Here is a 23,448-nt window from a genome sequence, read left to right on the forward strand (position 1 = left end):
AGTTATTTTGGTTCTAAATTCATTACTATACTAGAGGGATGGAATACAAAATATTAAAAATTGCCTTTACTTCCAGCAATGATCAGCATACCTTTGTTTCTTACATTTTAAATGAAACTGCAGGCTTCTGAAATATGAAATGTTATGTAAACTTTAAAACTCAGATGATTAACTGGTAAGACCTAGTTAACCCCTTCATCATTACACTGAAAAGGTACTGACTTGGTCCCTTGTTTGTCCATGTAACTGCTACATACCGGGATGGAGAGGGGCAAGGGAGCAGTGAGGTCTTTGTGGTAGACCAGTAGGAGTACCGGATTGGCTTCAACAGTATGTTTGCCTTCTCATGCCACCCAGTATGCTGCAGCAGCTCAGGTAACTGAAGGACAGGTGGGTGCCACCACACCTCACCAGCTGCTACTGCCTTAGTTCCTGCTACATTACCCTTCATCAGATTCAAAGATGCCATACACCTTTCTCCTGTCACTAAACAATCTAAACAGACAGCTCTTGAGGAAAAGACGCACAATGATACCACTCCTTGATATGCCCTAATTCCTCTGCCCCAGTTAGCTGGTCAAGTTCAGAACTATACATCACTCAGCAGAATCCTGAATCAACAACATATGAATTTTGATTTGGTTGTCTCACTTACTGGTTGCTTTGCTCTTTTTATTGTTTTATTTTACTGACTTTGTCACCTGGGATGCATTCAGATGCTGTTTGATTATGTTAGTTTCACAAGTTATGATACTAGTGCTTCTGTCCCAATTTCTAATGTTGCTTTTACCGCTGCAGGACCTGTTGCATTATGGAACTGTGGCTTTTAAATCAAAATATCACCATGTTGTGCTAAACTTTTGAACTGCATGCCCCAAATCTCATTACGTGTGCAGTGGTGGCATGATCATGAAAACCATGGGAATATCACAGCGTAAGTTAATGGAGTTGCAAGCAAAAAAAAATTTACTAAAAAAATTAACATGGAATTGAGCATTAAACTTTCACCAGATTTCCAGAAGTCGCTTTTACATTGTGTGGAAGATCACATAAAACATAGAAATTCAAAGTAAAGAAAATGTTGGGAAGATAAAATGAAGCGCTGTCTGAATGTAGCCTTACTCTCCTTGAACTTACCATTTTCTCTCTCTCCAGCTCAAGACTGAATCGATCTTGCAATTCCATTTGAGTCTGCAGACGTTTGGTCTCCTCTTCTGAAGCTCGAGCTGCAGCTTCCTCGAGTTGCTGTGCCAGAGAAGAAAGAACTAGATAGCTCCCACTAATTTATCTATATGCACAGATACAGATTGACTATTTCTTACTTTAGTGCTGTGGCTTTTGGTTTTTAAAACTGTATTTTCATTTTAACGGTTTGTAAATCAATCTGGAAACAAAATATTTTTGAAGGGTGGGATATAGGTTAAAAATCAAAACAACTATCTTCAAGTAAGCTGAGATAAGTCTCAGGCCCTGGAATCATGAAGCTGTAAGGATTGAAAGGTCTGAAATGGTGAGATAGTTTAGCAGACTTTACTGAGGCTACATTTAAAACATTCCTAACCAAGTAACTCACATCAACCAGAGAACAGCACACAGAAAAACAGCAGCACACAGGAGAAAGTTACACCATCACTACCTGTTAAACAGGATATAAGATTAGGTTACCACACCTAAGCAAGTAAATAGTGGCACATGCCAAAATGATGGTCCTATCAAAAGCAGATAAGCCACTCTGCAGATAAGCAGATAAGCATACTCTGAGCCCCACAAAAACATGGGAGAGACTAGGCATTACCAAAGATTCATGCACACACTCATGCGGAAGGCATAGGCCGGTATTACTTTGGTTCTCTGTTTTTCTGGCAAAGGCTGGAGCCCAGAGAAGCCTATACTAAAATGCTTCTGTGCATAGATGGGGGAGTATCTGATTTTTTTCCTCCCTTCCTTTCTTCCAACATTAGCAACCACCTTTCTGGAGCTATTCTTTAGAGCAGTGTTTCCCAACCTTGGGCCTCCAGCTGTTTTTGGACTACAACTCCCATCATCCCTAGCTAGCAAGACCAGTGGTCAGGGATGATGGGAATTGTAGTTCAAAAACAGCTGGAGGCCCAAGGTTGGGAAACACTGCTTTAGAGGACTGAAGAGCCTGTGTGCTTTGGATCCCTGCATGTCTCTCCTACACATACTCCCAGCCCCCTTTTTAGCCAAATTTTGCTGTGTCAAGTTGAGAAAGCATGCAGTGCTACTTTACTTTACACAACAAAGGAAGAAGACTGGGGGCTGGACCCAAGATTTATGAATGGTAACTGCTTTGTCCTTTTGGTGCCACCTGAAAATAATGTACTACAGTGGTACCTTGGTTCCCAAATGGCTTGGCTCCCGAGCAAATTGACTTCTGACCACAGCAAACCCGGAAGTAAGTGTTCCGGTTTGGGAACATCTTTCGAAAGCCGAATATCTGACGCAGCTTCCGCGGCTTCCACTGGAGTGCAGGAAGCTCCTGCAGCCAATTGGTTTTCAAACAGTTTCAGGAGTCGCACCGACTCCCAGAACGGATTAAGATTAAGAACCAAGGTTCCACTGTAATATCAAAACACAGTTCCCTGTTCACTACGGCACTCCTCCTGATCTCATAACTCTGAGTCTATGTGACTGGGGTAGGGTGTGGGGTGGGGAGAGATGTAGCTGTGGAGTTTGGATAAGATGCATGGCCAGTGACCAGCATCTCTGAAGTGGTGGCTGCACTGGGTGAAGTAAGACAAGTTCAGATCTTCAGTCCTTCACTGGTATGATTCAAATATGCCCTCTGTCAGCAATTCAGCTGTGGGTCTGAATTAGGTGCTTGATATGCTACTCATTTAAACTCTCCCACTTGTGAATCCCTGAGACTTCACATCTATCACAGGTGTTTAAAACCCAGCATGCAAATTTCCAAAAAGTCTGTACCCTCAGCAACCTGCCAATGAAACAAAATGCGAGACAACATTTCTCCTAGTCCTTTGCATCTGGTCCATTGCTGCACACTTCCACTTTCACTACTGCTTATATACTAACTACTAGTCATAGGAGCCAACTCCCAAAATATTTGAGGAGCCGGGCCCCCACAAAGTTGATGGGCATTCCCATTCAAATGGTGTGTGTGCACTGTATCATGCGATTGATTATGCAGGGTGGGGCTTACCTGGGCCCCCACAATATTTTATTCAAGTTGGCACTCCTGCTACTACCCGGTAGTACATTCCAGTTTTCTTTTCTGCCAATGGAAATCCTCCCTTCTTCCATCAGAGGCTGGTTTAACATTTGAAGGGGAAACTCCTGAACCTCTACATTCTGTCCCGCTGGAGTGAAGGACACTATTATGAAAGTTTTTCTGTTGTGCATTTGTCCAGCAAAATGTCCTGTTTTCAGACTACACTGGGTTAGGAAACCTGTGGCCCTACAGATGTTTCTGGACTGCAGTTGCCCTCAGCTCTAGGCAGTATGGCTACTGGCCAGGAATGAAGTACCCCAACAACATCTAGAGGACTGCACGTTATCTACCCTTGGACTATACTAATAATCAAGCTGTCTTGGACTATGCGTTTTTATCTTATGTAGCACAAAGTTAAAGTCACTTAGTAGTACACAGTGGTGAAATGTTGTGGTGCAAGGAAACACACAACCGAATAACCAAACATTATTGTGCAACAGATTGCACAACAAGAATCAGCTGTTGTACAAGGGAAAACACAAGTACATTGCACACACACAAATCAGATGTTATACAACAAGTGTCCACTAACACAACTGTTGCATTGGATTCCTTTGTAGCACAACCTTTAAACTCCGCCAGCAGAGAACGCTGGATACGGCTCTATGCATATATCACATTTCAGCTGTGGAAATACCATAACCATTCTGACATCACTGTGATCTAGTTAGCTAGTGAGGCCCGAGCATCGTTTCATTAATCTGAAGCACAGTTCTACTGTATTTTGTGCACAATATGCCCATGCATATGTAAATAAAGCAGGAAGGAAATGCCAAGGACCTGAAGCTTTTATCTTCTCCCAGGTCTGTAAATTCCCTTCAGGTTGAACTGTGTGCCTGTCACCATTCAGGAACCTACCTCCTCTTCACTGGAAGACAATCAAAGTAAACCATGTTCAGATTACTGGAATGATATTGCAACACTTTTACATCAGACCCATCTCAATAAAATACCTTGGGGGGCTTTATTATTCAGCATTTCTGTTTTGCGTGAGTTTTAAAATGAGAGCGGTTGTTGCTCAAGACGCACAAGCTCCGTCGCTTTGTGTGGTGGAGAAAAACTTGGAGAGTTTCTTGGAGAGAGAGAAAGAACATCTAATCAAGAAGAATTGTTTGAGATCTTCAGTTTCCTGGGGTAATACAGGAACAGAAATCTGAAGAAGCATCATTTTCACCACCAGAATTTCTTCCCTGAATGAACTGAATGTTTGATTTGGGAACAGGCCAATTCACAGAGCTTGATTATTTGAGACAGTTTTTTTTTTTAAAGGGCATAGTGCCAGGAGATTGTATTACATTGTTTCAATATCTGCAATCAGGGAACATACATTCTGCTAAGAAGCACAATTTGTAACAATATTTAACAGTGCATTCTGGGAAGACACACAGAACGTGACCCACAGCCTGCACCCACCTTTCGAACAGTCTCCAGTTCCTTCTGCTTATTCTCATTTGCCACTTGGAGCTCTTTCATCTGCCTTTCCAGTTCCTCTTGTTCAGCCTGCAATTTCTGGCGTAGCTCTTTACGTTTCTGTCGTGCCTCCTTGTGAGGTGGAGGGCTACTTAATCTCAATAGATTTACAGTTGTCTGAATAGCTGTTTTAATTGTTTGAAAAGAAAAAGGAGATAATGCACATGATCCATTTATCAACAAGAATATTGTTTCTAAGTATACAAATTCCTTTCCTGCAGCTGTTAGGTTTGATGCCATCTAGACATTTAATGCTGCTTTAACGACCTACACCAGAGCTTTCCAAACTGTGTATCGCAACACATTAGTGTGTCAGCTGCAGTGTCTAGTTGTGTCATGTGACGACTCCCCGCACTCCCCCTGAGGCTGGAAAGGGGTTAGTTTAACCTCTGGTTTGCTAGTAAAACTGAATTACTGTGTCGCGAAATGATGCATGTCTTAAAAGTGTGTCACCAACATGAAAAGTTTGGAAAGCTCTGCCCTACACTGTGGTCACCAAACCAAGAATATCAGTATTTATATTCATTCCTGTTCTCCACAGAGTGGTGTGGGAGCCTGAAGTATATTTTGTCACCAAACCCAACCACTGTGTAGGTAGTCAGATTGTGGTGAAGCCACTGAGATGTGGCGGTAAAGACTCAATCGTTACAGAACACAAAACAAATAAAGTGGTACCTCTGGTTACCTACTTAATTTGTTCCGGAGGTCCACTCTTAACCTGAAACTATTCTTAACCTGAAGCACCACTTTAGCTAATAGGGCTTCCTGCTGCTGCCGCGCCGCTGCTGCACAATTTCTGTTCTCACCCTGAAGCAAAGTTCTTAACCCGAGGTACTATTTCTGGGTTAGCGGAGTCTGTAACCTGAAGGGTATGTAACCTGAAGCGTATGTAACCCAAGGTACCACTGTAGTAAGGCAAGGAAGAGCCGGGGGGGGGAATACTTCACAGGCCGCAGGATTGCAGCCTAATGGAACCTAGCTATCTTTAATTCCACTAAACTCTCACGAAATGCAGTGGGACTTACGCTCAAGTTAACTGGAGGAATTTAATGTCCTGCTAAGTTTATCATTCCATCAGGGAAAGCAAGTCAACTTCTCAGATGGAATGGTCTCACTTCTCTCCCCCCCCCCTCGCCCCGTTCTGGGGATTTTCCTAACTCCACCAAAGCCATTGGGTTCATGAGGAGGAAAACTCTTTTGTGCAAGTGGAAGTCCTTGCAAAGGAATAGGATAGGAAGTCTGAAATGCAGCAGAGTCAACCTGTCAGAGAACATAATTCTGGGGTAGAAAGATGAGACTAGTGGTCAAGCTTAGGAGAAGGAAGATTCTTCTGCAGTTGCACTCACAGTTTCTAGGTTATGTTAGACATATGTATAGGAGGACTAAGGAAGTTATAGTACAGTACAGTACCAGTTAACAAAAACAGGGGTGAGCTAATGCTTTTGTCATATATGGGACGAGCTAATGCTTTTGTCATATATGGGACGCAGGTGGCGCTGTGGGTTAAAGCCTCAGCGCCTAGGGCTTGCCGATCGAAAGGTCCGCGGTTCGAATCCCTGCGGCGGGGTGCGCTCCTGCTGCTCGGTCCCAGCGCCTGCCAACCTAGCAGTTCGAAAGCACCTCCAGGTGCAAGTAGATAAATAGGGACCGCTTACCAGCGGGAAGGTAAACGGCGTTTCCGTGTGCGGCTCTGGCTCGCCAGAGCAGCGATGTCACGCTGGCCACGTGACCCGGAAGTGTCTCCGGACAGCGCTGGCCCCTGGCCTCTTAAGTGAGATGGGCGCACAACCCCAGAGTCTGTCAAGACTGGCCCGTACGGGCAGGGGTACCTTTACCTTTAATGCTTTTGTCATATATGGCTTCTTGTTTTGTATCATTAAAAAGTTTTACCGTAATTCAGGAGCACCACATGGGTGTAAGACTTTGCATAACAGATAAACTTATATTTAGCAATGAGTACTCCATTATAAGTCAAGTTGATCTCTGGCTGGGCTTAAGGCTTGAACACAGGTCTCTCAAGTCCAAACCTGCTATGCACCCACCCCTTCCAACTCTCCCTATACAGACACATCCTAAGAAACAGGTCTGGGAGGTTTGCAGCTCGTTACTTTAAGGCTTGTTTTCTTATAAACTAACATTAAATATAGACACAACTGTAGTGGTCCTCCAATACTGCTTGACTTCATTCTCCATTTTAGTGCCTAAAGCCCATAATTTTCTAAACTGGGACTCTAAAAACATAGCCTGTATTTTCTGTACTACTGAAAGACCAGCACACTCTGCTGCTAAGCAAGCAGCCCAGTTATCAACTGATATAATTATAGCTGTGACAGCTTCAATACCACAAAAGTCAATTGCTAGTTTATTTCTGTACTTTGTTGCTTCTTTTGGGTGGGGGTGGTTAGTGAGAGACGCAGAGTGTGTAGACAAGGGGAAATTACAAAAGTACCATTTTCAGAACTGAGACATTGTTCACTATTCAGATTGCACGGTACTTTTTAGTGTCTATCATATTAAATTAAGTTCTTGCTAAATGACAGAGATTTAAAAGGTACCATTTACAGTGACTTCTGCAAAAAAGCCCAACCCAGCTTCATACTGAATAAATGAAATTCTGTAATGTGTAGTGATGACTCATTTTTTTATTGCAACAGTGTTGAACTTATTGATAATAGCTGTTATCAGGAGAGCGGAAGTATTTATAGCTGCTAATCTTACTGAGTTCACAATTCAGTATTATTTCTGAAACAAGATAATCAAAGACCCATACAAGTTTCCAGACTGACACTGAAAAAAATCTGTCAAGTTGTCATGTCTGTAAGAGGACAGGCAGCATGTGAGGTTTCATGCGTGGCATGTGAAACACATCATAGGTTAATAATGGATTGGTGTATTCTCTGGTTCTAATCCAAAGTGAAGAAGGAAGGGATGATCCTAGTTTGCTAGTCTAAATGATAATGCCACTCATTTTCATCTTATAATGTCAATATAATTATATATTTCATTATATATTTTTAGGTGCCAGGAAAACATTCCTCTTCAACCAGGCCTTTGGCTGATTAATATTCCTTCAGCCATTCTTTTTCTTTTTTTCCTTTAATATTTTAATATTTTATTTATCATTTTTTTATTTTACAACAAATAAAGTTACAAATTTTAAAACATACAAATTAAGTTGACTTCTACCTCCTCTCCTTCTATGGTTCCTTTCCTTTTCTCCATTCTTCTAGATATCCATTTTTTTCTGTATTTACTTACGTTTATTTCAAAAATTCCTTACAGTTATACTTTAACAGCCTTTTGAATATGTCTGTGGGGAGGTGGGTTATTGTTGTTTTTGTTTTAATTATTTATTTGTATTTTTATCTTGTTATTTTATTCTTTGAACCACCCTGAGATCTTGTGATGGAGGGCAGTATATAAATAAAATAAAATAACACATAAAAAACATTTAACAAAACTAGATTGCTATGTAGTGTACATGCAGATCTGGCAAAAAAAAAAAAAGATTATTTCTGCTGTTCCTGATTTTTTAAAAGTATTATTTTTTCCACGTATACTCACATACCTAAATTCATTACACAGTCCAAACATATTACATATTTCACAGCTTTCCCCAGCTAGTCTTAAACTCCCAAAGGTGCATGTAATAACATAGAAACGTCATTCTCACCTTGAATCCACTCCTGCCTCTTCTTCTTATCAGAGGCACTAATCTCAAAACATTTCTCTAAGCTTTTTATAAGAAAGAGACATTTCTTTCCATCTTTGTCAGGCAAAGCCTAATTATAGAAAAATAATAATTTCCTTTTAAATAACAATACAATAACAACACAATATATCATTGCATACACAAAAGTTTGCAAATATGTATCTTCTAGTAAAAGTTAGCTCAGAAGAATCAAACAGACAAAAATGCACACCCAAGAACCATATATATATATATTCATAATAATAAAATATATGGACACCATTCCCTGCTTGTGTATAAATAAGCATTAATAAATAACATTGTTGTTGTTGTTTGGTCGTTTAGTCGTGTCCGACTCTTCATGACCACATGGACCAGAGCACGCCAGACACTCCTGTCTTCATAAATAAATAAATAACATTTGTCTAAAAACAGTCTGCTAGAATTTTTTTGCTCCTGTTTTCTGTAATGGAACATGGAATAATAACATGGTAATCTATTGACAAAGTTTGAGAATAGTAGGCTATTGCCCTGTACCTTTGAGCATCTTCACACTATAGCTATAACTTCTCAGTGACCAAGGCTGGGCACAAGCGCAAGCATGACCACTAAGCAGAATATTTCTACAAAAACAGTTATTTTTTCTGTTCTGGGCAGCCCAACCCTGACATACTGAAGTCTGCCATGGACAGTGGCGTAGCGTGGGTTGTCAGCACCCGGGGCAAGGCAAGTAATTTGCGCCCCCTAACCTGTGGATTTGCACCCCTAACCCTAACCCCCAGATGTTGCGCCCGGTGCGGCCGGCCCCCCCTGCACCCCCCACGCTACGCCACTGGCCATGGAGACTGCAATAGCCCCACAGTCACTGAGCTAAGTGTACGGCAGGGGACCAAAAGAAAGACTGCATGCATTGGGTGCCCTTGGTAAGACGCATCCAACCCCCAAAGCAGCCTTTGCAGGGACATGTGCTAGCACAACAAACACTACTTGCTCATCTCATAGATAACACCTATGATTCGCTACAACCAAAGTGATTAACTTTGCTAATGGCAATAACGAAACTGGAGCAACGTAACAGGGGCACCTGCTCCTGATATTCTCTTTCCTATGTCAGTAGGACTACAGGGAGCTTCTTTGCCCAGCAATGGGTTTACAACCATTTCGTGATTAATATTCATAGCTATTAATGCATTTTACACTTATGCTAAATGGCTGAGCACATTACTATCATTAGTTCTTGCTGGTTTCATACGCACTCGTTCCTAAAGCCTATCACCCTAACCCAACATTTCCTCACACAAACAGCATAGTTCCAAGCAGAGAAGATCTGCAATACACATAAAAGTCTACTTCCCCCCATTGGAATTAATTGAGCAGCCCACTCCAGCAAGAGATCTGTGTCCTCTTTATGTGTTTCTCTATACTGGGATGTAACCATACAGATGGTGACTATTCTGTTAAATATTCCACTATACTGATAGTTATTAAAAGAAAAAGCTTATTTATTTATTTATTTATTTATTTAATACCGCAATTTCATAAAAGAGTATCAAATCAGATAAATTGACCAAAGGGTTGCTAAAGAATTACCAAACAAGGATGCAGGGATGGGGAGGTATGGGGAAGTCGAAGGAAAGAAGGGTATGAAAATACAATTTTGAAGTTATATTTGTTTAAATGTTTTGTATGTTTTTGTTTTGTGTTTTGATTTTCTGTTTTGTGCTTTGTTTTTATTATGTGTTTGAAAAATGAATAAAAATTATTTAAAAAAAAAAACAAATCAGTTTACATACAAAAAATGCATAAAACCATACAGTAAAAACCATGTGAAAGAAGTTAAAAGCAGACAGCAATTAGCCATTGCGGAAAGATGTATTCTCAATTGCCTGCATAGAATAGCTGAAAAGTTGAAATTATATTGCCTTCTATCCTCTGTGGGGGGAGGGGGGCAGGCATTCCAGTGTGTACTTTTACATTGCATGCATTTTTTTTACCTCTACAGTACAGTTGCCATCCAGTATAATCTCTCCTCTTTTGTCTTTTAGGTCTTCACTAACATAGTACGATATAATACTGGGTTTTAAAACAAACCAACGTTCTGTCCAGTTTTTCCTTTTGTGGCCCTTCTTCCACATATATCCCTGTAAAATATAAATGGCTCATTTAATTTATTTTAGCATTAGAATTTCTGACTTAATAGTTCTGAAGCAAAATCCAAATGTAATTAATACATTTTTTATTTCAACAGACATGGATCAGGTCCTTTAAAATATTTTTTTCCTATTAGTTCAAAGATAAATTTATGAACCCATTTTATGAAAAAGCATCAAACGAATTTCAGTTTTAAACCTGTCTTGGTTAGGAAGAAAATATTTCAACTATGCCTACTGAAACTTAAAAATTGCCAAGAACAATAGCAACCACCCTGCATAACTGAAGGAACATTGCTTAGTACCAAAACCAATAGGAATCAAATTGATTTAAAAAACTGGAAGTGTGTACAGTTTTCATATAAGCTTCCATTCAATGATCCATCCAGGTCATTACTTCACTACATCAGTCTCTGAAAAGACTATACATATGTACAGCTACGTTTCCTTCAGCTATAATATACACATACCATTTACAATTTATAGAGCAAATGTCAACAGTATTGCCACCATGATCCAGGCAATCTCGCCCAAAAAAGCTCTACAACTTTGGCCGATGGCAGGTGTTGGTGCGGTTTAAAATATTGATTTATTAATTTGGGGTTCAAAAAAATAGAAGTCATCTTATACATGGGGGCATCTTACACAGAAAAATACGGTAGTTAGAAAACATTACATTATCTCACACAACACACTAGCAGGAAACTTATACAATCTGTACCATAATACCCTCCATATTTTTTCAGCAACTCCATGCCAAATAATTAATTCAGATGTTTTTTGAAGAGGGTATTGATATAGTTAATGTGGAAATCAAGTACTGCAAAAGTGGAATATTTCCTGGCTTCCAAACCTACTTTGAAATAAGCTATAGATGTGAAAGAGTAATCTATGGTTTGTGCATGACCTGCAAACCAAGACCAAACTGTGCTGTCTGATCATAATCTGTATTGCAAGTGCAAACCATGGTTTGTTTGTTCAGACGAAGTGTGAGCACCCAAGACTCCTACTGCTTCTTCAGGAAATGGCAAACCACAAAGGACAAAGCCATCAGTGGCTACTAGCCAAAATTTGTTTATTTAATTTGCAATATTTACAGACTGCTTTTCTACATAAATGGTCTCGATCAATCAATCAATAACACAATGCATCAGTCACATAATATGGTATTTAAAACAATAAAAATGGGCCTAATACTGCGATGGCATTTTAAGTAATGGCTATATTCTAACTCTACTGTCAGAGGCTGTATGCCTCTAAATACAAGTTGCTGGGAACTGCAAGATAGGTGAGCCCCCTTGCATTCAGGTTCTGCCTGTGGGCTTCCCTTGGGCATCTTGTGAGAACAGGAAGCTGGATTAAGATGAGCCTTTGGCCAAATTTAAGAGGGCCCTTCTTAAGTTTGTATGGTTTGACGCCACATCTGAGCCACCGCAGTATTTCACCTTGCATCATGCAAACATCACACTTCACACAAACCATACTGTCTCCCACAGATGTGCACAATCTAGCATGGGCTCAGTTCAACATGCATGTATGTGAATGCACTCAGTAAGTATATAAAAGCACATGTGGTTGAGGCCCACGAGACTTCATTAGCAATCCAAAGGTACTTACTTAACTGCTCCACATCTCATTTCCAAGCTTACAACTGTGACAAAGGCTCAGCAGAGGAGAATATATTTTCTCCTCCTTTACTTACAGGACGTTCATTTTATTTATTTATATTTATTTTGCCCTTACCACATTTGAGTCCTAACTATGAATACAGTTGTCAAAATAGCTCTACTGTACATTTAGAAAGCAGGGACACCTACCTGTTGGATTTATCCACTTTGGGTAAAGCTATTCAAAATGGTAGCACGCAGAAAGAGAGAGAAATGCAAGTTTAAAGAACAGAGCAATTCCATTATTTATGCAATCATATAATCTGCTGACTTTATAGACTACATTGACAAGATATATTATGTAAGGGCAGCGAGTCGTATCTATGATTGGCAAGTGCTAGAGGGGAATCTAGAATCATATAAACCCAAGAGAAAGGACTTCCTGGTTTATTTTGAAGAAGTTTGTGGGGAGATCTTGCTTGGAACATGTGCTACTCTCATTTTTCCCCTGTAGATTCAGGTGATGAAAGAATGACTGCTTAGCATATTTTGAATGGACTTCCTGGTTTGTTTTTAAACTTGCTCCACCCCACCCTGGTCTACCTTAGCAGAAATTGTTTCCCAGAGAAAACAACAGAGAAAATCCAGGATTTTAATGTAGCTGTGACAGGGCAGTAGCATATCAACCAAACAGCCTTTCAAAGTAGCCCAGGGTTGCTGTACAATTATACTGATGGGGAAGATGGGTTGCATAGAAAGGGGGGGGGAGGAGAGGGAGAATGACAACCCAACAGTGTAGTCCAATGTTGTTATCTGGTCCCTTTGACTTTTTTAAATAAGGGAAATGCAGCTGAAGCCAACAATCCTAGGGCGAAGTTGTCCATGCTGGCATAAAGACTTAAATAGGTACATTCACATGGAAGGCTCAAATCCTTTTTGCTCAAAACAAGAGAAAAAGTTGACTGTTTGACCTGTGCCAATGACATCACAGTAGCTATTATGAGGTACAATTAAACAATATTAATAACAACTATTCTTAGAATCTACTGCTTGCTTTTTAATTATTTAATCCTGAATTTATTCAACCATGGACATCTGAACCTAGGTTCTTGTAAATCTTAAAAACACTTGACTCACACACTTGCTTTCACTAAACTTAACACCCTAGTGGTGTTTTGTTCAAGCCAGCTCCCCCCACCCCCACTCTCCTGCACCTGCACCTCTGAGAAGGTTCTTGCTTCCTCTTTATCTCCCTACATGGCTGCATGTTTCAAGTCATATTCAAACTTGAGGCACCACAACTAAGCAGCAGAAGGCTTTAAAAAGTACTACACTTTTCTTTAGAATTCATGTTCAAGACGACAAGCCTAAAGAAATTCCTGTTGAATATATTACACAAAGATGAAAATATGGTAATCACGCATGTTAACTATTAGCAAGTCTCCCATCACCCAAATCACTGGACTGTGATATAAGGGATAATGTAAGCACCTAAATGAGTTGTATTCTTATTCTCAAGCTCTGTTTAGAAACACTGTGTTACAATGCATGGGTATGAGAAATACCGTGGTGCATTCTCTGATTACACCAAAGGAAAACAGAAATTAATACTTGGCAGATAATCCAAGATACTGAGAATCTTAACTTCCATTAAAACAAAAAGTAGTAGTAGTAGTAAGCTTCTGTATTTCAAAGCCACAAAAATGTGATTTGACATTCTGATTAATTCTCAGAAGCTGTAAGAGAGACAGTGGAGGATTTTCACTGATTTAGTCCCTTTGATGACCAGCAGAAGCAGAATAAAGTTATGCAAAATTGTTGTTGTTGTTTAGTCATTTAGTCGTGTCCGACTCTTCGTGACCCCATGGACCAGAGCACGCCAGGCACTCCTGTCTTCCACTGTCTCCCACAGCTTGCTCAAACTCATTTTAGTAGCTTCGAGAACACTGTCCAACCATCTCATCCTCTGTCGTCCCCTTCTCCTTGTGCCCTCAATCTTTCCCAACATCAGGGTCTTTTCTAGGGAGTCTTCTCTACTCATGAGGTGGCCAAAGTATTGGAGCCTCAGCTTCAGGATCTGTCCTTCCAGTGAGCACACAGGACTGATTTCCTTAAGAATGGATAGGTTTGATCTTCTTGCAGTCCATGGGACTCTCAAGAGTCTCCTTCAGCACCATAATTCAAAAGCATCAATCCTTCAGCGATCAGCCTTCTTTATGGGCCAGCTCTCACTTCCATACATTACTACTGGGAAAACCATAGCTTTAACTATATGGACCATGCAAAATAGAAACATCTAAATTATTTTTATAGATTGCAGAATCTGTCTTGTCATAACGTAAAATTTGACAACCTTGGTGCAACATTTTGTGATTTAGTCAAAAATTCACATATTTATCTGTACAAATTATGTATACCAACATGGTCAGCACTTGCATGAAGATCTCACCTGTTTCAATACATCTAATATAAGTTCGTTGAAGACTTCATTAATTGCCATAGATACCGTTTGCCTATCCATCCCTTTGCTAAATCGACCACTTCCAATCAGTTCAATCAATTCCCAAGCCGAAAGACCTTCCCAGCTGGTATCGAGGCTGATCTTGTAATGTTCAAACTGTTCTTGATGCCAGCCTAATCCCATGACTTCTGTCAGCTTCTTAAGCAAGTATTCAATCTGTACAAAAAAAGACAACACAGATTCTGAACAAACCATCCATACGAAAACAAAAAAGATCAGTGACTCTTCTTACACCGTTGCTGTTAGCTTTGTCAACTCAGCACAGTGTATCCATATCACCAAAAGGTTCCTGCTCTACATTTCAGAGTGTGCAAAAATGAAGGAGATGAATGCTATATACTTTAGGAATAAAAGAGCATGAAAGCAATCCTAAGGTGCAGCTGTTGTCCAAGGTAACAAACTGCTGTATTCCTGAACACAAAGAGTTGCAAATATGGAAGACTATAGAAAATGCTGGTCTCTTTCTTTTTAGAAAACCTGTTGTTGTGATCCACAGCCCATCAGAAAAAGCCAGAAGAGTTTGGGGAAGGAAGTGTGTGTGTGTACTATTATGTTCTAATTTTACTGCCAAGACAATGTTGCTCATAAAGATTATTTCTACAACTACTTCAATGAAACAGCAAATGCAGAAAAACAGCCAGTTTAGGCATAGCTGGACAAAGAACATTCGGATACTTGAAAAAACAATTTCCTACCTCTTCTGGTACAATGACTAGTGGATATTTGTCCTCAGATAGGAAATTGAAGATGACCCACACTTTAAAAGCATCATCGTCAGAAAGGAGCAAGGTATTTCTTGCAAGGTTTTTTCTGGCACACAAAGTCCAACACATTTTATTGAATTCAATTTTGTCAAAGTTTCCTTGAACCTAGTAGAAGCAAAGCAGTGTTAATGATTTAAAGATACCCAGTGAGGAATAACAGCAGCAAGATGCCGTAACACCTGCAGAAAGAAAAAAAGTTCACAAAAGAGACCCAAAGCTAAAACAAAACATTGATTTGGTGGGCCTCCTCAAATGCCCCATAGCAGTCGCACCACCACAGAGAATGCTCTGCCCAAAGTAATATATATATCACACCTCCTCTGCTTGCTCAGGACAAGTAACAGTTGTGCAGGGTAAGAAGTGCTGGATTTACATACAGGCTGAGCAGGCTGCAGCCCAGGGCCTCATAATCTAGGGGCAACTCGGTGTCTTGCCAATTTGTGTTGTAGTTTTTTAAGAGGCAGCTTTTACTATCTAAGCCTAGTTGCTTTGTAACATTAAATACGTGACATGTGAGTTCTGACTGTTCTGACTTTGTGTATAGTGTAATGTTATAGCTATGATCCCTCTATGAATGTTCTGTGTGAATGTCTTCATTAATTCCATATTTTTGTAAATATGGTTATAAATTTATAAACAATCTTGTATTAATGCTAAAATTTCAGCCCATGTTCTACTTTCATTGAGTAGATAAAGAAGAGAACAAGGTTTTGTTGCTCATTATCAGAGGCTATTAAGTCTGGACTTCCCAAGGTCTTCTAGCCCATAGGTCTAGCTTTAATAGGGACCTATGGGGAAACACTTGAGTGACAGACTTTGCAGTAGTCTCTCTATTCCACTTTTATTCTGCTGCTGGTCCTTAACAGGCTACAGGTTGGAGAATCCAAACTTGTGCACATAGTGAGCTCATTACCAGCCTGCCTTTAAAATAGGACAGGGTGAAGCTGAGCCAGCTGTACAAACTGGGCAGAGAATGCCTATGCTAGTTCTGACTACAGGAAAATCTCTCTTAAAACATGGGTTTTAAGGGCAACTGTGCAAAACTGCTGACATGGCAGCGGCATGGCAATCATGTTTGTTGCTACCCTTATGCTCCCCAACCCAGCCTGAATTGCCAAGTGGAATAGCCTGCAGTTCAGTCTTCAAAGAGTAGATAGTTAAAACCATGAGCCTTCAGGACATGGCATCTTTTGATTTAGCACAGCTTATTGTTAATTAGGGGTTTCAGCTATTCAAAATCCTTACTCTAGTAAAAGGAATGTCTGCTGCTCTTTGCTTCTTTTTGCCTGGGCATTTGTCCATGCTCCCTTGGTTCAACAATGTAGACTTTGTTAAAGGGCAACTCAGTCTCCATAATGAGCTAGAGAAATAATTCATTTGCAATCAGGACCACAAGAGGAAGTGTTCTGAGAGCTTGACCGGTGTGGTCAATAAGATTTACATGGGATATGTACAGCAGAATAACAGATTTCCTGTGGAGCCAAGAGCTCATTGTTTTTTCTTGCACAGATAGCCATTACTTCTCACAGGAAAGTGATATCTGGAGTAATCTATGAATGGGCACCAGTTGGGGGGGGGGGGACAACAGAACAATATACTGAATACAGCCAGCCAGAGTTTCCAGTTTTCTACCAAAAGAATCGGGAGGAGGCGGGGAAGTATAGAAGACCTGCTAAAACGTTACTTGGCCCTTTTTATACAAAGAGCTGGTAAAAACTTTTGTCCAAGATCAGACAGAGTTGGGAAGTTGACTATCGTTCTATGACACACAGAAGTTTAAAGGTTCTGTTTCTGGTATCAAATGGTCGTGAGTGTGTGCATTTAAGGATTTTTGGCTGCAAGGTTGGGAAAGACACCTGCCCGTCACAGTAAGTTCTGGACTAAACAAGCCCATCTCCTGATCCTGTAAATCACCAGCTCTTTTGGGTGGAGGGAGGTGGGTGTAATTCAGCATTTTGCATGAAGCCCACTTGAGAGCTGCATAGCTGACAGTGTGTGAGGGGGAAGGAAGAGGAAGGAAACGATATTACAGTTTCCTCTGCATCTTGATAGCTAAACAAGAAGCTGATGTCAATCAAGACACTGAGCAAGTCATCACTACCTTTCAGAAAATCCAGAAATCAGTGAAACAGAACCATTAAAATGAAATGAAACAGACTTCTAAAAGTTCTCACTGCAGTCAAACGTAACTGCAGTTACCAACCTGAAAGTTGGCCTTCCTTGGGTTTCCTCCACTCAAGAACATTGCCTTTAGTTCAGTGTCATTAAATTGTACCTAATTTATTTGCAGGTCTGTCTCTATTCTCCAGACTTTTCCACACTAATTTTTGAGGGGAGGGGGGGGACAGGTTTTGTAGGTTTCAAAAAAAAAAATTTCATTCTCATTTAAAAAGAAAAAGTCAAATCAATATTGGTAAGCTACAACACCAGACATGCTCATGATTACAAGATACTTATAGCATGTCTGGGACTCTTTTTTAGCCTATCAATAAATTTACCTGTACAGCAGTTGGATTTAAGAGTTGCTTCACACATGGCAGAAATTAGCAGATGTGTACCTGGATTCCACATCTAACACACACTCTCTTTTCACAGTTTATGTTACTTTTTCTTTTCTGAATTGTATTCAAGAATCTGGAGAAGAGCTGTGTCTTTCTTTGCACGTTCGTTCTTTTTACTGATATGTAGCAATGATATTTGAAATTGGGGAGAGTGAAGAAATTCAGGACACTATTTATACACAGAACTCGAGGCACATACCTTTTCCAAGATGAATCTGTTTAAATAAGGCATATAACCCTGATTTGAAACAGGGCCTTCATCATCATCCCTAAAGTGCTCTTCTAAGGCTACTGGGTCATGTGGTACATTCAGCAATGTACACAAGTTGTGAGAAAGGACCTAAAAAAAAGCCCCAGGTGAGAAAATCAATGAGAATGCAACAATATACAGCAAAACCATACACATCAGTCAATTTGATGATATAATATGTTTTCAGTTGCAGAACTGGTAGTATTAAATACATCATCTTCCATCTACAATGCTAAAAAACTAAGGAAGCAGCCATGTTCTAACTTAAGAAAAGAAAAAATAGAGAGCCAAATTTGGGTTCTCCACCCTCTTATTCCTGGGTTATTGGCAACATACTTTAATCCCCCCCCCAAAAAAAAAAACCACGCAGCCCATTCTTAATAGGATCACACACAAATATACTTGACCTCTCTGAGATTAAATAAAAGAAAATGCAGAGCATGCTGATTTAGAAGCAGGTGGGATTATATTTGTTGGCATCCTTCAAACTCACAAAATCCCCAGTAGTCCACTTCACAATCTCACAAGTTTTACAGACCTGCTGTACTACTGATTAGTTGGCAATGTACTTCCTTATATTTATTATGGATGCATTTCCTCCTCTACGCTGAAACTTCCAGGTGATTATCAGTTTCAGAGCAGTGGCAGACCTTGGGGTTTCAAATTCCAGCAACGTTTGGCACCCCGTCTCTCACCTTCCATTCTACATCAGTTGTGGCGCCTCCCCCCTTGAGGCACAACCAAGGCTGCATGCCCAGTACGACCAAACCAGTCACGCTCCCCTAAATCCTCCTCTGTTCAGAGAGGTGCTGTTTCCAAGTTCTGCTCTCCCCACCCCACTTTGGCCTAATTCTCACTAAACAGCAGAGATATGGTAATGAGCCTGTGTCTCAACTGAAGCACTTCAGACTGCAGCTGAAGGGTCACATGCTGGAATGCTTCCTCATGAAAGAAGATATTAAACACTTTCTTTTAAAAAAAATATGAAAATTTCAGTCATGCAAGTCCACACCTGCTGTCTGGTGACTGTCATGTGAATTTCCACATCTGCTGTGTGCAAGGTCAGACACCTGTTGGGACTATGAATAAGGAGGTAAGCATGCTACTTCAGACCACAGGCGGAGTTTGCAATAAATTAGCATAGCAAGAAGAAATATACTCTAAACCAGGGGTCGGCAAAATTTTTCAGCAGGGGGCCGGTCCACTGTCACTCAGACCTTGTGGGGGGCCGGGTGGCGGCAGGACGATGAGCGGTGCACAAAAGGGCTGCAGAGCGGGGCTGCTTTAAATGGCAGCTGCTTGAGAGGGGTACTCAGCCAACCACAGCTCCTGTGTCTTGTGAGAGGCAGGGGCTGGCGGCGGAGATGATGAGCGACACACAAAAGGTCTCCAGAGAGGGACTGCTTTAAATGGCAGCTGCTCGAGTGATTACGCTGTTGCTGCTGCTGGCACCAATCAAAGCCCAGACCCCTTCCTCCTTCACAGGGCGGGGACAAGCCAGGAGGAGGGAGGGAGGAGGCACTGCCGCAGTGTGTGTGAGGGAGGGGGGGATTGCACAGCCCAAACAATCAGAATCAGATCCACACCGATCCATGTGGTGATTCCCGGACTGTCCACGTGCCGGATCCAGAAGGCAATTGGGCCAGATCCGGCCCCTGGGCCTTAGTTTGCCAACCCATGCTCTAAACCTCTGTCTGCAGGGTATGGTCTGAAAGCATACAAGGCCCTAACCTACTGAAGGTAAGCAAGTCTGGTCAGTACCTTGGATGAGTGAGTGCTACCACCTTGGGTTCCATGACAGAAGAAAGTTGGGATATAAATGGGGAGGGGAGGGGATACCAATATAATTAACTTAGCTGAGCTGTAATCTGCTGCTTAAAAAGTGGCTTTTGGAGCAAGATGCTAATAACATAAATAAGAAACTAGTAAGCCACTTGTCTGTTTGTTTGTTTTAAAAAACAAACTAAATAATTGTGTGGCTATTCCCTCCCCCCCACAGGTGGAATAAATGAAGACAACGGATACAGAGTTTTAGGTTAATGGGCGAAAATGGCCACAACTTTATTGATTACAGGAAAGAAGGGTATTGGCTTTAGGCATTGGCCCTAACCGACTATCCGGTCTGACCGGGAAGGGTTAAACACCAACAGGGGGAGCCACCCGAGATGCATATCCCTAGGCGCTCCCCGAGGGGTTACCGCTCGGGGGCGCGCTTTAGGCCCTAGCCTCCGTAGGTTTCGGACGAGGCGTCGCCCCTCGGAGTCCTTTAACGAACTACCCTTCAAGCATTGGGGGAGGTGATGGCGTTCCTCCCCCCCAACCTCATCTGCATGATAATACCCCGGCCAATGCCTACCGCCAAAACCGAGGAAGTTGTGACGATTTGCTACGAGGTAGGCGAAAAAACCAAGTGGCTCACAAAACCAGCCAATTAGCCAAATGGAAAAACTCCTACCAGGCCCCTTGCGGCGACCAGCCGAAGCCCATAGCAAGGTCAGTGGCAAAACCTAAAGGGCGGGTGGGTGGGAAACCGCGTCGTCTCCAGGAAAGAAAGGGGGCGAGCCAGGGGCCGCCCTGACCTTAAGTGGCCCTACGAAGGCCCGCCCCTGCCGCCAGCCGATTGGCTGGCGCCACAGGGTATGCTAATTGGGTGAATCCCTGTCTCCCGTGAGGCTGACGCCAGCCTCACGAGAGCAAGTGTGGGCAGGGTCGTGATCCCACAACCCCCCCTCCTCCTGAAGATCATGGTGAGGGACTCGCTTGGCTTCAAATTTTCCGACTTTCCTTTTTCCACATAGGGACCCATATGCTCCATCCAGTAATTCTGGTCGCTCGGAACACAGCAGGTGGTGGGCAGCAGGAAGCTTTTCTGAATCGTCCTCGGCATCAGAAGGCTTACTTCTTTTGCTCTTCTTGGCCGAATGCTTCTTCTTACTTAGACTTCTTTCTCCCTTCCACAGTATTCCCTGTGGAATACTGGGAAAGTCTGGGGTATACTGAGAGGCAGAAAGGTTATAATTGTAAGCATGAGCCCTACCTCCCGAGGATCTGTCATTGGAAACCCAAGGACATGTAGACTGTAATTATGTGTGAGGATGCATAAATGGATTGCTACCCGAATGTGGAACCCTAAATAAGGAGGCCAAAGTGCAAAGGAGCTCCTCACTATTTCGGAAGAGGCCGTAGTGACCATGGGCCTGAATTGTTGGTAAAAGGTTTCCAAAGCAGAGGAAACACTGACTAGGCCTGTGGGTTGCAGGGCACAGGAGGCTACCCTGACCCATCTTGGACACAGGACCCACTGTTGAATCATTGGCTGCTCTCAGCACTGCTGCGGTGGCCGCGGAGGTGCCAGGGCGGTCCACAACGTTAGGTGGCGTATCCGGGATGCATTCTTGGGTGAGCGCAAGAGGTGCCGCTGCCACCTGGCCTGCGGGCCTATATTGCCTATAAAATGTCTAAAAAGCATTGAAAAACTGTGCCAAAGTATGTGGGTTACTAGGCACTACAAAGGCCTGAGGCCCCTCTTGGTTCCCTTATGCCCCCCCCCCCAGATACAGCAGGCATTACAAAGCCTGGGACCCCTCCTGGTTCCCTTGTGCTACCCCAGATATAGCGGCATTTTGAGCAGACATAGTTTGATACCCTTAATTAGCCTGGTTCAGTAAAATCAACGCCAACTAGCTTGGATTATATGCGTGAGCTGCGAGCAATATCACAGTAGTTCAGTATTGTCTGCACTGGTGAGTTTAAAGGACTCAAAGATGCCTAACTAATCTCCAACAAATTGTATTTAGCTGCAAACAATATCACCGTAGCTCATTATTATCTGCACTGGATAGCAGACCAAAATACCAGCCCACACCTCAAGCAATGTATTTAGAGGAATACTGAGTCTATAATAAACAGAAGAGCACTTTTGATAATGTCAGCAGCTATGCAGCAAGCTAGAGGTAGAATTATACATTGTAACCCAGTAATACAGCAGTGAAAAATGATAAGTTGACTTATGCAACAAACCTATAAGCAAAGCAAAGCTCCCAAAAGCCCTTAAGCACTATTATCAAAATCAATCAAATGATTTAAATTGCCAGATTAAATATATACTTATAAACTAACTGATGAAATACCAGAAAGAGATGAACGTAAAAGAGGCATGAGCTATTTGCTTTAGATTCCCTATAAAAGGGGGCGAGCCAGGGGCCGCCCTGACCTTAAGTGGCCCTACGAAGGCCCGCCCCTGCCGCCAGCCGATTGGCTGGCGCCACAGGGTATGCTAATTGGGTGAATCCCTGTCTCCCGTGAGGCTGACGCCAGCCTCACGAGAGCAAGTGTGGGCGGGGTCGTGATCCCACAACCCCCCCTCCTCCTGAAGATCGGAAGGGGCATTGCAGCAAGGGCTTTTGTCAGATGCTGGAATAATACATTGGAATCTTGGTATCAAAAGGGTCTGGCAAGGAGGACTTCTGGAAAAACTTGCAAGCAAATATTAAGGAGACCAAGGTAAACAAGATACTTCTGTTAGAACCTGGTGAGACTTTATTGACTATACCAATAGAAGAGATACAGGAAGAGAACCTTTGTGGACTTTGCAGTGAAGCAGATATTGTTCTTCCTTCTTGTAATATAATACAAATGTAACAGACACATGACATAAATTTATTTGCATAGGTGTATTTCCTGTTTATGTATGTATTTATATTAAACTGTTTTTAAATAAAAAGCTTAATTGGGATATTAGGAAGTTCAGCCTCTCTCAAAAGGGAATTTTTTTTTTGCCAATAATTATTTTTCTAGGGTTCACATGGTTGCTAAGTAACTTTCCACATAAAAAGCTCTTACAGTTAAATTTCACAATCTGCCTTAATGGCACAACCTTCATGTTAAAAACTTAGGCCATCAGCCAAGATGTTCCAAATTCCAAACATTATCTATTAACTACTGAATAGGTTCCCAGTGTGCACTTCATCCTCCATGCCCAACAAACCTGCTAACTTTTTCTGAGGTTTCTTTCATCCTTACCTACAAGAGCAAGGGCAGCAAGCTTAGCATGCCAATGTACAAGTCTGAGAAGCACTCTGAGATACCACCAAACAAGGTGCAACCACAGAGCTCATACAAGTCCTTCTTTCATCCTCTTTCTCCTCACACATACTCATGACAGTTGCCAGATTATTGCCACCA

The 23,448-nt window shown here is 41.7% G+C and overlaps 1 protein-coding gene across 2 annotated transcripts in view; it reads right to left on the reverse strand.

Annotated features, from left to right (window-relative positions):
• Nucleotides 1–23,448, reverse strand: part of SWAP70 (switching B cell complex subunit SWAP70) — a 36,515-nt gene that overhangs the window by 7,654 nt on the left and 5,413 nt on the right. For both annotated transcript variants that reach the window (XM_079986799.1, XM_079986798.1), the window contains exons 2-8: nucleotides 18,214–18,354; nucleotides 15,385–15,558; nucleotides 14,618–14,845; nucleotides 10,406–10,552; nucleotides 8,394–8,502; nucleotides 4,664–4,845; nucleotides 1,138–1,245 (exon numbers count right to left, since the gene is read on the reverse strand). In XM_079986799.1, coding sequence (XP_079842925.1) covers nucleotides 1,138–1,245; nucleotides 4,664–4,845; nucleotides 8,394–8,502; nucleotides 10,406–10,552; nucleotides 14,618–14,845; nucleotides 15,385–15,558; nucleotides 18,214–18,354 — 1,089 coding nt within the window. The remainder of the gene's footprint in view (nucleotides 1–1,137; nucleotides 1,246–4,663; nucleotides 4,846–8,393; nucleotides 8,503–10,405; nucleotides 10,553–14,617; nucleotides 14,846–15,384; nucleotides 15,559–18,213; nucleotides 18,355–23,448) is intronic.

This window comes from Podarcis cretensis (genome assembly GCF_951804945.1).
Source record: "Podarcis cretensis genome assembly, chromosome: 1".
Classification (NCBI taxonomy): Eukaryota; Metazoa; Chordata; class Lepidosauria; order Squamata; family Lacertidae; genus Podarcis; species Podarcis cretensis.